We start from the raw sequence: 16,176 nt of genomic DNA, 5'->3' as shown, positions 1-16,176 counted from the left end.
GCACAAATATACAAAAAAGGGCTAACTTAAATTTTAAAGTCTTCTTTACAGATCGCCTATTATGAAATACAAAATATGGGAAATTATAGTTAATCTAAAACTATTTTAGTTCTAGAATTATAGCCACTCCTAGCTGAAATGCACCTTACTGGTGGTCACTGAAGCTACCAGTATCTTATTCCTATAGACACAGGATGGGATTCTGCTCATCAGCTTTAACTGTCAAGGCAGGCATGTTGTGTAAGGTGTCTTTCTAGGCTCTCTTTACAGTAAATGGCAGAACCTCTAGAGCACATTCTTCACATCTATTAATGTCTTCTATTAATCTAGTCTTCTAACATCTATTAATAGGTGGAAAGAATTCCTCAGGGGCATCTCTTTCTTCATTTACAATGAGGGAATCAAGACCCAGCTGAGAGCAGATGCTCACCTTTTACATTGTTAGAACTGAGTGTGGTGGATGCTATCCATTGCATCTTTCGTCCCTTGAAAGGGTGAAATGTGGGATTGGGCTGTACTAGGCATTTGCAGAGATAATGGCTGTGTCTGCATTACTGTTTTAATTCACAGTGGGATTATATTCTTCCTTTGAATCAGCCCCATTTAGTATGCTGTGATTCACACTGCAGAGCAGTCTTAGGGTAGACAAAATGGGTATCTTTCTGATGAAGTGAAATGAAAGATACACTCCCAGACAGCACCTAAACCGCAGTTTACAGCTAGTCCAACATAGCCCCCAACAAACACATATAGTGTGAATGTCAGGTCCTCAGCACCAACTGTTTTGCTCTACAGAACCATTCCTATTAGGCCGCAGTACTTGCCAACATACACAAAGACAGCTGATTCAAATCAACTCCATGTTTCAAACTTGCCTGTGAAAAGTACAGCGTAAGTATGATGGAGATTTTGAACTCACAGAAGAAAATAACAGAAGCATAGACCCTGGAATAAAGGTTGTAGTCATGCTGTTCTGGTTGCAGCTGAGGAAAATGAAGGGGCTGCTGATCCCAAATGCTCTCAGCTTTCTTTTACTGCTCCTATGCCAAAGGTTGCCACCCCCTCAGTTAGCAGAACTTAAAAGGTTATTTGTTCCCTTGCCATGGTTTTTTCATAATAGGTCAGCTTGATTTAGACAGTATAATAGTGAGGCCTGAATTGTGTTGCCACCCATCAACATAAAAATTCTTCAGTAAACAATCTTGCCCTCAAACCCATGTAAAATTAGCTTTAAAATACATAAGATCTTTAAAAACCGTATTTTTATTTACCTGCTGGCTTTTGTGCCTTTGTGATTCATGCTGGCAGGTTTCTGAACAACGATTCTGAGAAAATACCTGTTCTCGCAAATAAAAGCTGAGATTTTCAAGTAATCACTGGCTCAAGCAGCCAAAGTTTAAGCAAGCCACTCAGTTTAGTGTGACTTCACAGGCAAATCACAAGAATTATAACAGCCAGAAGTTTGGCCATTCTCCTGAATTAAATCCATGTGCCCCAGTCCTATTAAACCTGTCATTTGGGGAACTTCTCATGTGAATATTACAAAAATGAGAAGAAGAAGAAACTCTGTTTGGTGTGGTCTGTTGGAATACTGGTATGCCAGGCCATTTTATGAGATTGGGCTGAGACTGTTAAGTCTCTGAAGCCAAAGCCTAAGGCAGTTCTTGTTGCTTGCTGTAACTTTCTTGGAGTGTTTTCACTAGTCATTGTAGTCTTACTACTTGTGATTTTCTAATAAGAATTGTAAGACCTGGATCAAAGCTGGCTGGTTGTTTAGGTATTAATATCTTAAAAGACCATCTGGTTTTAATAATTCATAAAGAAGGACAAAGGCACACTGCGAGTTACTTTTGATATTTCTAAATTGTTCCACTGTCGCATTTTTAAACATTTCAGCAAAACTGATATTATAATAGGAATGGTGTTTATACAAAGACTCTTAAATTTCTGTTAAACAACTGTGCTATGTCTTAAATGACAAGAAATTTTAGCTAGCACATGCCAAAGGCATTCTGAAGATTTTTCCAGCAGCTCTGATTCATCTCCTTGAATTCATTTTGTCTTAGAGGTACAGTATAGACAATAATTTTATTAGCAATCATCTGTTTTAATATTCATTGCAATAAAGAGATTATTCTTGTAGAACCCTCAGCACAACTGGTTCTGCATTGTAGAGCCAAGTAAGACTGATTACTGCCAGAATTAATGAACCTTTCTATACCCATATGCCGTATACACTATAATTCATCTGCAGTTTAATCACTAACTAGAAATTTAGAACTGATTGCAGGGAGACAGGACTCAATGAAGTGATTCCTTGCAGGCTGGTATTCCTCGGTATCTAACCCTAACACAGAAACTTGGATCATGAGAAGCTTGCCCAAACACTCACGCACATTTTGTGCAGCCAGGCAGGCAGCAGCCATTGCAGAACAGGCCGAGGGCCCAGCGAGGGGAAGGCAGGCTGGACTGATGTGCCCATCTCACATGAGACAGGGCTCAGCAAAGCCTCAGGCTCTTCGTGGCTCTTTCTGATGTCACTGCAGTGCCAAGCGAATGATTGCTTTGAACCACTTTCCTTAGCAATATATGTATCACCTTTAAAGCTCCCACTGGGCACTTTTTCTGTGAAATTACATAAATGCACTACATTTTTATAAACAGTTGATTGACTGAACAGGTTAAGTGCTGTGTTCTGAGGGATAGAAATTCTGTCTGTACCATTGATAGAAAACCCTCACAAAAGTGGTTTGGAGTTTTTCTAGGAGGAGTAGGAGGTGTGGGTCTTACATTACCATTCAGGAAAATGTTTGGCCCTAATTTTGCCTTCTTATCAGTAGATATCAAAGTGTTCTACAAAATAAAACAGCTCCTTGTATAGGGAAGTTGAAGCACAGAAAGGTAACAGAGCTTTCCTGAAACCTGATGATAATGTGGTGGGAGAGCTGCAAAGAGAACCCCCATTTATGGACTCCCACTTCTATGCCCTATCCACAGAAACGTGCTGCCTCCCAGTGCTGTCTAGATATACCAGGCATCTGTTGAGCTGTATTTTTAGCCCTGATATTCTCTTTGGCTGGAACTGGGCCATGAAGATTCACAGTAAGCTAAGGACTGTAAATATCCTTTAGACTTTATGGGAGGAAAACTGGCATAGTATCAAAGCAGAACAAGCACTTTCTTAAATTTCAGTTTTGTTAACTACTGTCATACTTGAAAGATTTCCCTGCAAAATAAGAAAGAACCGACCAGCTGCAGTGTGCTGTAAACAAGCAAAAATTAGAAAGAAGAATTCCTGCAGACTTTATCGTGTTATGGCAACAAAATCAGCTTTTGAGAACTACAAATCATGGAGGTTTCAGGGCTTTTTCAGACTTAATGACTTACGCTGGTCATTAAGCCATCAACAAAAACTCTTTACATCTCCCAGCAAGACTGTAAATATTTGTTTTCTCCCAATCCACTTTGTTGTAGGAGAAGACCAAATATCCCCATGCATTACAGATGCATAGGCCTCTCTCAAAATTACATAACCACTAAAATATTTAGGCTCCATAGTTGGATCAAAATCTTTTAAAAATGCAGAACCTCTCCTTGTCATCTTGTTCGGAGTGCCTTTTGACCTCTTTTGAGCCATAGCAGACATGCTTGTTTTAAGGTGACATAAAATTCTGAAAGCTGAGGTCTTGTGGAAGGGTGAAAAGAAATACCTTACAGATGACAGAGATGAAGCAGGACATCTGCACACATCATCTGGTGTGTGTCATGACAACATTAGTGCTCAAGAATATGAGGATTAGGCGTCTCCAACAAGCACTTAGTTCCTGAGTGATCTTTGAGTGAAATGCCAGGGAAAACCAGAGCAGTGCACTCTCTTTGGTGGGACATTGTACAGCTTCTGCAGGCATCCTTTTGCAATAAAGAATTGGACTGGTTTTATAGAAACATTTTGTAGGGTTCCAAGGTACAGCAGTTGTTTTGATTGTAAACTAATGACTCCTTGTCCCTCAATGTGCTGTTTCTGAGGGTGGAAGAATTTTTCCCCGTAAGTTAGTGCTCTAAATTGGTTTTTTCTGAGACACTGGGCCAGTGTGATTAGCATTCACTTTGCACAGGAAAGAGGCTGGATAGCTTCTACGTTCATTCTGCTTTTCTCTTCACTCCAGACACTATTCCTTCCGCTCAACAGTCATTCCCCTGGATACCATTTGTTTCTGATTAACACAGGAGAATTTCCCCAAGCCATGGCTTGCAGGCAGTATGTTTCCCATGAAATCCGTCCACATTTCTTGCAGCCAAAGGAAATTAAAACATTAAAACTTACCAATAGGGAAAGCTGAAATTGGTATTGCCTTCAGTGTATTACTTTCTCGGTCTTGTTGCCAGGTGATAAGAGGCCACTTAACCTACCAAGGAGTTTGTGTTTCTTATAGCAAGAACAACTTGGTTAATAAATTAAAAACTCAAGCCAGTATAAAGCCTCCAAAAAGTTCCAGGGATTCAGATGAAAAATACAAGCATTCTGATAACTCTGAGCTATGGGGTCTCTATAGGTCTTAACCTGGGCAGCATGTAAAAATGCTACCAGTGCTGAGAACAATTTTTGCTGTAACACATTATTAATAATTAACATCAGTGCATTTTGCCACTTCAACCAGAGGAGGATAATTAAATTGTTACTTTAATGTGGAGAATATGCTGACCTTTCTTTCCAGCTGTTAAATCAATGGGCAGGAGGACAATGTTCAACCACAGGGTGGTTTTTTGACCACCCACTGTAACAGCAGTGTCTTTTTTTCCCCAGAACGAGGTGGCAATGCTTCTCAAGCCAATATCAGAGAAGATTCAGGAAATCCAGAACTTCAGAGAAAGGAACAGAGGAAGTAAAATGTTCAACCACCTCTCAGCCGTCAGTGAAAGCATACCTGCCCTTGGGTGGATAGCAGTGGTGAGTGACACATGGGATGGTTGGGAGGGTTGTAAATGTGCTTCTGGATGGTGTGGCCCAGAGTAGTTTCAAATCTTGCAGAACTCTGCAGTCTCATCTGCCTAGTTCTTCAGTCTACTACACCCATGAAGGTGTTCTGTAATATACCTAATACATCAGGGAAAGTGTCTGACTAATGTTTTACTTCCTTTCTCCTTCTGTTGTTTCCTGCTACCATGGTTTGATGGTCCTAGTCTCCTAAACCAGGCCCTTATGTCAAGGAGATGAATGATGCTGCTACCTTTTATACTAACAGGGTATTAAAGGACTACAAGCACAGGTATGTTGCCAAGCCCCAGTATCTAGTAGCCAGAGAACAGAGCATTAACCATACAGACAGAGTTCACAGTGCCATCACAGAAAGCATTTTGTAAACTAAAAAGCATTTGATGAAATCTGCTTGCAGTAGTATATTATCCCGTCCTCATCTTTGACCCGCAGCATGTTGCAGTGAGAATGGCAGCAGCACCAGCAGTGCTGGTTTTCAGTCTCTGCAAATGACAGGATTATATTTAATTTTCTGGCATTCCAGCATTATAAGCTTATATGCAAATGTGTATTTACATATCAGTGTGTGGCTAACTAGCTGGTGTGCATCTTTGTCTCATTTGTGCACTCATATTGTTGCTGTTCTTGCTCTTTGCTTGAAAGTGTGCCTTTAGGTGGTAGATGTTTACCACTGAGCATCTAATTCCATAGCTACCACTTTGAGGTTTTCTTTCTGTACCACTGGATTGTTCTTAAAGAGCACAAGGAATTCATTAAAAAGTTCCATAAACGAGATGTGTGAGCTGACAGAGAAAGACAAAAAAATACTGGTCCTTTCTATACCCTCTTAAAAAAGTCATGCATAAATCGTGTTGATTTGGTGCTTCTGGAAGCCACATTTTGGCTCTTGGTTTTTCTATCCCAGTGAAGAACAGTATTTGCTATTGAGTTTTTCCTCTTTAGTGAGGAAAACTTTGTCTATATAAAAACCTGTTGTATAGATTTCTATTTATTGCCTGTGTATAAATATATATTATATACTACATATTCCATATTTTATATATATTATGTATTATTCCTGAAGCCTTATTTTACCTACCGAACGTAGTACCCACTGGAGTTACTGAAGATTTTTACAATAGAGCTTTAGTACTTCTTCTGGAGAAGAAAATGTCTTACCTAACACTATAAACAGGCTACATTATTTAGGTATTTAGTTCTTCCCCTAATAAGGAATTCATTTCCTGTTTTTCACAATGATGTCTTCCAAAGTAGTGGAAGGCTCTCCCTTGACTTCAGTAGGCTTTGGATTAAACCTGTTGACCCAGATCCTCAGTAGTATTAAGCATCAAACTCCAAAGGAAATAAATAGGAGGCAGACACCCAAATCCTTGTGAACATCCAGTCCATACCCATCACTACTAAGTAATAATTTTTCATAACTAAGGACTCCATCTTACAAGCAATTCCTCTCTCTTTACATATTTCTTGTTTTCAATTACTGTCCCATCAGAAGACTGAGCTTTCCAGATAATGTTTCCAGAGCCAAGTGTGACTTGTACTTGAAAAATTCTTGATGTACAAATATTTCAGTCTGATGACTATAACATGATCCAGTATTACCCTGGCTACATTTGAACTTGGAAACTAGAATACCTTACAGAACCCACGGACATTTAATATTCTAAAATTCAGCACCCTGAAACTGAGTCTGGGAGGCTGCTGCACAGCTCCATACACCTTTAGTGCTTCTTCAGTTGACTTGGAGCCTGATCAGAATGATGACGCACCTTGATGAATCACTCTCTGCTAGAGGCATCCTTTGCCTTTGTCCTCTGGAAGGACCTAAAAGCTTTCTAGTGTAGTAGGCTTCAGTATTTTCAGCACTGGGCTGGCTGGCTGCCTGCTAACTGATTTGTCCATGGCTTTAAAGCAGACATTGGGTTTTACCTGCTTTAAGCAAGAATAGCAACGCTTACAGGTTTTATTCATTCACACATATAAACATTGTCTCTGTTTTTACAGTGACACACGCCATGTTGATTGGGTGAAGTCATATCTGAACATCTGGTCTGAGCTTCAAGCTTATATCAAAGAGCATCATACCACAGGTCTCACCTGGAGTAAAAGTGTAAGTACTCTTTCCTTCTTCATGATGAACCATAAAATGCCAGTAACCAAACTGACTTTTAATGCAGGTTATTAGCTCAGGAAAAATAAATATATAGGCCAGGACAAAAGTCATGGTCCATGTACTTCCCAGCCAAGCCAGTAAAATTTTGAAAGATGTGGAGATGTGTCAGGCCATTGAGGTACAGGTTTGGAAGAAGAGGGAAGAGTGATTTGGGATGATTATAGCCATAACTTCCAGCTGCAGATGGTGAGGAGAGGCAGACACAGTTCTCCAGGCCTGCTCCAGTAGAAGGTAGGAACAAAAACATACCCAAAAAATTTGAAGGATATGCCAGACTAAAGGAAAACTGGGGGAACATGACAGGGAAAGGAGAAGAAAGGTGGAAAGAATCTGAAGAAAAAAGATACAGTAACAGGAAAAGGTAGCACAAGGGATAGGTACCAATTTCTTACTTCATAGATAGCTATCTGTATAAAATTTTTCTTATACATACAGAAACAATTTATGAAATACATATAAAGTAAATATAACTGTATGCCTAACTATTTATGCTATTTTATAAACATCTCTATTTATATAAACATCTTCTGTGTGTTACATGTGAGATGCATAGAAAGATGATGGCTGTGAATATTGTTCTCTAAGAGAGGTATAAACATGAAGAATTAATTTTCTTTGGGGTATAAGAGTTTATGTCCACTGTCTGCACTGATGCAATATTCTGTATCATTCTAATAATGTGCTAGTGTATTATCAGGTTAGGAGGATTGCTGAAGCATATTAAAAATATAATCACCCAGCTCTTTGCTGTTATCATCTCCTAAACTTACCAGTGCACTCACATACGTGCACATACGCAGTCTTTCACACCAAGTTTAGAATTTCTTATATATAGGCAAATATTTTTTTTTTCAATTGGCTATTTAGGGGACTGCTAGAGGCCACCAGATAATTTAATTTCCAGACAAACCTGTTGTAAGAACTCAGGAACGTAGGGAAGTGAGGTAGAGCTTTTGGATGGAATGTATTTTAACATGGAATAAGACCTCTCCTATGAAGAAAGGCTGAGAGACTTGGGCTTGTTCAGCCTGCAGAAGAGAAGGATTCAGGAAGGCCTTATTGCAGCCTTTCAGTATATAAAGGGGGCTTATAAGAAAGATGGAGAAAGACTTTACCAGGTCCTGTAGTGAAAGGACAAGGGGCAAGAGTTTTAAACTGAAAGAGGGTAGATGTAGATTGAATATAAGGAAGAAATTTTTTATGATGAGGGTGGTGAGGCCCTGGCACAGGTTGACCAAAGAAGCTGTGGCTGCCCCATCCCTGGATGTGTTCAAGGTCAGTCTGGATGGGGCTTTGAGCAACCTGGTCTAGTGGAAGGTGTTCCTGCCCATGGCAGGGAGGTTGGAACTAGGTGATCTTTAAAGGTTCCTTCAAACTGAAACTACTCTGAGATTCTGTGGTACCTGGAAAAGTTACTTTATCTCCCCCTGTATGGAGCTGATAACCATGTAAGAGAATGTATGTTGGGGAGATAACCATGTAAGAGTATATGTATGTTACTTGTACTCCGCAACAGACTGTGCAACTTTCTTTTCACACCTTGTACAATTAGATATTGTACAAGGCCTTACAGTACTCAAGTATTCAAGTGCAAGTTCGAACACAGGAGATGATGATCTGTGTGTACTTCTTAGTTTGAAGTAATGCAAAAATGCTTAAACATGATAAATTAGAAGACTGGAATTATCTGCTGCTTTGTAGGTTTCTCTATTAAAAAATTAAAATATTAAACATGATTCTCTTCCTTAATTTAGTACAAAATTTCACACTTGCTACATCCTACTCTATTATAATCAGCAATGTGAGAAGACCTAATGATTTTAAAATGATTAATAGATAAAGAAAAGAAATTGTAGTACCTTGTTAGCCGAATTAGCCTGAGAATCTGGGACAAATTTAGGTTTTTTAATCCAGAGAAAGAATCCTCTTCACCTTTAAGGGAACTTTACATATATGGAAATAGTGTTGTAAGATAAAGATTTGTTACAGCCATTTGATTAAACTTAAGGAACTCTCAGTGCTGATGGGTACTGGTAAGTCTTACTCAGAAGTGTAACTGTTGCAGATTATATTTGACTGGTCTTATACCCATCGCATCTTTCTATTTCCCTCTCTTCAGTTTTGCAAAAAATTGCTGAACACAAATCTGGGTGTGAGTTGTTTATTTGTATTAAGCATAGTTTCCTGCCAGCAGTGCTCATTCCATCATGAGTGAGAAGCCCACTACAGCATCTGAAGTATTGTTTTCACTCACTTCAGCTATCACTCGGATCTGGAAGTTGTCTTGGAAGTATGCTTCATTTAAACTATCATTCATATCATGTGTGTCAGAAATATTAAATTCAATTACTGAGACATTTTTATGTATAACTTTTTTAAGTTTTACTTCATGTAAAATTACATGGGTTTTTTACTTCATGATTTACTTTATGTTTTACTTCACCATTCTATGTGAGTTTAAGGAAATTAGAACCCAGTAAGTTAGCAGGTTGCTTAAATATTTCTATGATGCTTGGTAACAAATATATTCAAGAAAGCAAGAGTTACCCAAGTGATAATTTCATTTTTAGTATACATTTTAAAATGAGAATGAAAGTCGCAGATTCATGCTATATGAAGTTAAGCATAAAGGTCTGCAGAATCAGGGCCTAAACAGAAATAAGATAGAAGATATATTCCAGACACAGTTGTTAATCATTGCACACAGCAGCTTCTACTTACATGCATAAAAGGAAAAAGCAGGCGTTTGGCAAAGCATTAAGAAAGTGGCACATTTCTGAAAGGGAAAGGTTGATGCAGAAATGCTATTTTATTGGAGAGAGAGAGAAAGAAAGTCAGGTTTTGGCCTGTATAAAAGATATAAAAGCACATTATACCGATAGTTTTCCCTTCACAGCTGCAGAAGTCAACAAAGCATTGCTTGAAGCTTGATATAAAAAGCTATTAAGTAACATATTTGTCTATTTCTAAAGAGAGTAAAGAGTGAGGGAGAACAATAACTACTGTTTCTTTCAGAGCTGTATTCTCATAGCTTGAACTGCAACAAAATCCCAGGAGCATCAGTCTGCATCAAACTATGCTTGGTTTCCAAAAAGGAGGGGACAGGATTTTTTAGTGGACAGTTGGCCTCTTTACCTATAGGTTGTGTATACAATGGTGCACACAGTTCTGGCCATGCTCCATGGCAGTATCCCAAAGCTGTGCCATTTCCAGCCCTGCTGTACCCTTCCATCAAGCTGCACAGGGCAGCTGCAGCCAACCTTGGAACAGATCGCTAGTGCATACAGTAAAGTGTTCCTGGCTCTGGCAGTAAGCACACAGGCAGACGCTTTACAGGAAAGAGAAAGAAATGTCTTCATAAATTACAAGACAGACACTAAAACAGGTGCAAAAGCTGGAAATAATGGCTAAGCAGTTGGATCTGACAATAGTGGTTACCTCTATCAGCTTCATAATAAATTTGTGATAAAAGCAGATGCTTACAGATCTTTGGATCTAACACAATGCTTTCTCCTTATTCACTTTGGCTCTGGTTCTGCCAAGGTGTGTGACAATTTTTTACTCCTTGAGGGCATCCTATTGAAATGTATGGGACTGTGTGAGGAGAAAGCCAAGAAAGCAGTGGAGTTAAAGACCTTGACACCTTTGTGTATCGGAGCACGTTTTGCTACCCGTATGAAGTAGTGGTACAAAACTGGACCCGATGTAAATTACAGGCATTTCAAGACATGATGGATACAGTTAGGGTATTTGTTGCTCCTGTGCTCACAGGAGGAAACTACATATTTAAAATATGTATGTTTGTGAGCAGGATTGTCCCAGAGAGTAAAATGTTACATTCTGTATTTTCACCATGATCTGAAGTATTCATTTCCATTAACTGATTGTACATATGTCAGAGAACGTATGCTTGTCAGTGGAAGTCAGATGGATCTACAGTATTTCCTTAAGGAAAAAAGTGTAATTTTGTAGTTCATTGCTTCAAATTTAAATGTGAGCCACCTTCTGCCACACATACCCTGTGGTGAGTGGCAGCTCACTGTACTCACTATACTCACTACACCTCAAGTTAGCCATCCTGAAAATGGGAACAGCAGCAATTACCAGCCTAATGGAAATGTGCAGATTTTAATTTGCTACCAGATACGACATTCTCAGATGTCGGTGAGTCTTATGCAAAAGCTGTTATTGTAATGAAATGTTTTAAATGCCCAGTGTAGCATTTTACCCATGCAGCAACTGTCATTTTTGCTTGCTGCAACTTTCCAACTTTACATGAAATCTACGGCTGTAACAGTAATCTATGTCTTTTTTTCAGTTCTTACTGATAAACGGTAAGTGCCCTGTTTTTGGGTTTGGGCTTTGGGGGTTTTTTTGCCTACAGAAGGGATTCTGTTGAACCATGGCTCTTTTTTTCCCCTCTCTACTGTTTTTCTGGTGGTCCAAAGAAATGAGCAGCTGTAATATAAGCTCACGAGAATGCCTAATAAAAATCTGTTTGCTACAAGGACTGCATAAGTTAGCTGGGGGAAGTGAAACTTTTGCTCCTATTTCTGCAGGTTAACTTTGCAGCAAGAAAACAACCAGTGATAATGGGAGATTGCTGTAGTTTCCTGTACATCAAATAAGTGTTAAGAAACAAATCTTGCTCAAGGATAATTGTCTGAATGTTTCTCACAGTTGCACGTGGATCTGCAGTTAAATTCTTTGTTATACAATAGTCCTTTAGGACAAATTTTGCCAGCAGGACTTTTTACAAAGAGAAAATATTTACAAACTAGCAGTGAATTTCATTCCAGTGTTTAGTTTCCAATACAGAATTTCACTCAAGTGACAAATGTCTCCCCCCCTTTACAAATAAAAATAAATTCTTAGGTGGAAGCCTGCATCTTTAGATCTCAGAAGCAGCTGAGATTTATTTATACCCTGTTCCCATTTAAGCCAATACAGTATCTTCCAGTCTTTTTTTCCTGAAACATCTTTTAGAAACATTTCTAACTCATTAGATAGCACTCTAAAAACACCCTTTAAAAGCTGAAATTCTCCACAGGCTGCACACCAAGAAGGACCATCCTAATTCCTACATTAAGCCTAATTGAGTACAATGATACTAGTACCAGTCCAGACTTTGGTCATTTCATTCTAAATAATCACCTCCAGGCATTTTCTTATAAAATGGCCCTGTCTCCCTCCTGTAGGATCAAAACATTTCCAGAAATACATCATCTCACTACATAGTGAGGTGAACAAGCTGCAAAAGACCAACTTCTGCAGGCAAAAGCCTCCTATTATCCTTCCAGTATCTCTTTTCTGCTGTGTTTAGTTTGACCCACTTATCAAGCAGCCACTGACTGAGCCACCTCACTAAAGCTAAAGGTCAAAACTGGCCAAATTCCAGCAACAGCCACAACTGCAGTCCCAGGGGCCTCATTCAGATAGAAGTAAGGGCAGCACAGATATACTGATTTAAATGCTTGTATCTTGGATAGGATGTAGACATTTTCAGAGTGCTCAATTTTTCTTCGTCATAGCTTTTCCTCTCTTTTTCTGTCCCCTTCCATTCCTTTCTCTATTTCCATGTACTTTTTAGTTGAAAAATTTGCATCCTTTAACCTCTGCTGTTTCTTTCTCAGACAATAGGCAATGCTCAGGTTTTGGTACACTGTCAATTAAGAAACTGGCCATCCTGGCAACTCTGCAACAATTGCCTCTTTGGTGGAGACTGCCTCAATTATATCCAACCCCCTTTGAAAGAAAGTAGTTTTACTTCCTTACCCCATCAATGGCTGCCAGTGTTTGTCTTTACTGGATAGCAGCGGTGTCCTTTTAACATCAGTGACCAAACACCATTCAGACACGTTAAGGGAGAACCTAGGAGAGGCTTGTTTGACAACAGCTGTCAAATGCAACCTGACCTGTAACATAATGCAACCTAGTTCCAGCAGAAAAGGAAAATTGAAAGTATGTAAAATGGATAAAAAAGGAAGAGGTACATTTATTAAAACTTTTTATATTGCTAAAGGGATTGGTCTTCTTTTAACTGAAAGTTTATATAACTAAAAGATGCTTTAATGTGTCTGTTGGAGTACATTGTTTGTTGACAATTACATTATCAGTTCTCAAATGATTTAGAAGACCTTGGCTGTGTAAAACATTGGGTAACTGTGAAGATGTAAGCACCATTTTACATCCTGAACAGGTGATAAATGGCGGAAGTGTATCACAAGGGGCTTCAATGTTTGAAAACTCCAAAGATAAGTAATTCTGCCGAGGCCCGGTAACAAGAAAAGAGCTTGGCCTGGTGTTTGTGGTTTTGTGTTTTAACTCACAAAGATTACAGGCCCTGTAAGTCAGCTGTTTAATCTACTAAATTGCAGATCTCAGGGCAGCATAACCCCTTGCAGACAGGTGGCTTAAGTACGGTAGGTAATAGAACTGTTGTGCTAAGCTACTTTTACACAAAAAAACACCTTAACAAGAGCTCTGCGGTCCTGAGTCACAGTCCACCTGTTCCCAGAGGTTGATACGTGATATTTTGAGCTTCGTGATTCTTCTCTTTGGCTGCGCATATGTATGGAAAGAACAATACAGAATGCTGTAATCATTTGAGGTGTGAAACTAGGATTACTATAAAGGGGGAGAGGCAGAAACCAGGGGTATCTTTTTTTTTTGAGAAGAATGTAGTCCCCATTAGGATGCCTGTTCATCTGCTGCCATGAAAAGGCGGCTTTTCAATAAATTAAGGAAGGGATTTTATGCCTCTATCTAAGCCACCTGTTACCTCAGCCACAAATAGATACTTCCCTCTTAATAGGAATGACTAATAAAATAGGTACTATATATTACACACATGCATATGTGATTTATTTATATGCGTTATATAGAGGTTTATAATCTGTTTGTCCTGAGTGAAAATTAGCATTGCTGCTACAAGAACTGTGTGTTCATTCAAATACTACCCAGCAGGTTCCCACCACAAGACCTTTGCTCCCCCCAGTTTCCATACTGCACTGTGTCAGCCTAAAACGGGATACACACAGAGGAACATCGCGGGGGTTTGTACAGGGCCTGGCACATAAGCCCCTCGTATCCCCAGAGATATGAGCCTCTGAGTAGGGCTCCTTGTTGCTAAAATACTACAAATATAGTAACAGCGACACGGCAGGCTAACCCAGGGAATTGTTCAGCAAGAGTGGCTCAGGAAATAGTAACATCTGTCATAAGACATAAAAAGAAATTCTTACTGTTTCTCAGTAGCTGGGTTTAGACCTAAAGACATGTCAAGCTGCATATGGCCACCAAAATTTACTGACCGTATGGCATTCAGAGCACTTGTGTTATGTATAAACAGCATTTTATTTCTCTAACAAGACTGGCTGTTGCCCTGTGATCCAGGGAAAGCCTTTAGGAGAAATGTGCTGTAACAAGGCTCAGCTTCTCAGAAGCAAAGGGCTTCACTCATCTTTACTGTAATGTCAAGGGAATTAAATGAGATTCAAAATAGATGATTTTTAACCAGCCAGCTGCCTTAACATAAACACTCATTTCTTTCTTCCAGTAAGCCAGCTAGGTAGCCAGCAAGGAGGAAAAGAACAGTACCTCACCCTTCTGCTAGTTGTACAAGATAAAGATAGAAATACAACATATTTTGAGGCTGTACTGCAATCCTGCAAACCCTTGCACAGTGATAATACACATTAGAGAAAAGAAATAATATACATTTATCAAACCCAACTCCGTGAGCAGCTTCAGACACTGTCACTACAGGAAGCTACTGAGCCACAGTCAATGGGAGGCCCTTGGGCCTCTCTGCAGGTGGCTCTGGGCTATCCATCAAGGCGCAAACCCTGGCCTGTTCCTGTCACCCCATTCAGAGCATGGGTTTGTTGGAGGTTGAAGACAACCTTTTCCCCTGGAGGAAATTTCTGGAATGTTCCATCCCCCACAGATCTGTGGGGCCACAGGGGCCCCATCTCCTGTTCTTGATAGGACCTTACTCAGACAATTACATTTCCCCATATCAGAAAGCTCCAGGAGCAAGGTTTAAAGCACATCAAGTGCACTGTGACACAAAGCTAGCAGGTTAAAAGTTAATGGCTTATTTTTGTGTTACATTCTCACCAAGTAAGGCTGAAGCTATCTGTTCCCCTGATAATTCTTACAAGTGGCGTATTCGCAAACGATGGAAAAATGGCCACACCAACATGTTAATGGGAGCTGTCAGCTATCAGCATAATTTGACATGATGTCTATAGACACCACAGCACTGAGAGCAGCAGCTGTTACCGAGGCAAACAGCTGAAATAAAAGAGGAAGAAAGGCGGCTTGCAAATAACCGCCTCTGCTAGTCCAAATGGCTCTTAATATTCTTTGTGTAAAGATACGCTGTTGTTAACATCTGCTTGAAGTTAATCTGAAGAGTTGTTTGCAGATAGCAAAGCTGGTAAGCACCTGCTGCTTTAGGATAGATGAACTTTTGTGGGCATATAACATGCTATTTTATTCCCAGCAGCTCTCACAAACACCACCCTATAAAGAACAGAAATGAATGGACTTTGTGAAGGGCACTCTAGTTGAAATTGGATAGGACTATACACAAGCATTGCCAGATACCAGAACAGTTTAAGAGCCTGGTTCAGAAATATTCTAGAGCCTGAGGATGTAAGTGGTCTTAGAAGGGTGACTAAGGAAAGCAAACCAACTGCTAGTGACTTAGCTTGGTAACTTGGAGGTCTATGTATTAATAGAGGTCAAAACTAATGAAAAAAGAAAGTTCCTGGAACCACTTCACTGGGCTGACTTGAAAACTGCCCTTTGCATCACCATCTTTGAGTGCAGCACAGGTCCCATCTTTATGGCATGCAGGGAATGCAAGAAGTGCAACCTGTTTTCTGCATTTCCAGTTCACTTTTGTGCTTTCTGTCCCCTTGTTAGATTGTTCCTGAGTCACTCTTCCCACAAAGAATTTCAGCTCACTTGAACGTTTGATTTCAGTCAAGTAAATCAA

At 39.6% G+C, this 16,176-nt stretch overlaps 1 protein-coding gene across 1 annotated transcript in view; it reads left to right on the top strand.

Annotated features, from left to right (window-relative positions):
- Positions 1–16,176, top strand: part of CAP2 (cyclase associated actin cytoskeleton regulatory protein 2) — a 67,707-nt gene that overhangs the window by 39,069 nt on the left and 12,462 nt on the right. The window contains exons 5-7 of the mRNA XM_030498002.1: positions 4,805–4,948; positions 5,182–5,267; positions 7,001–7,106. Of these exons, the coding sequence (XP_030353862.1) occupies positions 4,805–4,948; positions 5,182–5,267; positions 7,001–7,106 (336 nt within the window). The remainder of the gene's footprint in view (positions 1–4,804; positions 4,949–5,181; positions 5,268–7,000; positions 7,107–16,176) is intronic.

The sequence above is a fragment of the Strigops habroptila genome, chromosome 1, assembly GCF_004027225.2.
Source record: "Strigops habroptila isolate Jane chromosome 1, bStrHab1.2.pri, whole genome shotgun sequence".
Taxonomy (NCBI): domain Eukaryota; kingdom Metazoa; phylum Chordata; class Aves; order Psittaciformes; family Psittacidae; genus Strigops; species Strigops habroptila.
The sequence above is the reverse complement of the archived record's forward strand: the minus strand, read 5'-3'. Positions and strand labels throughout refer to the sequence as shown.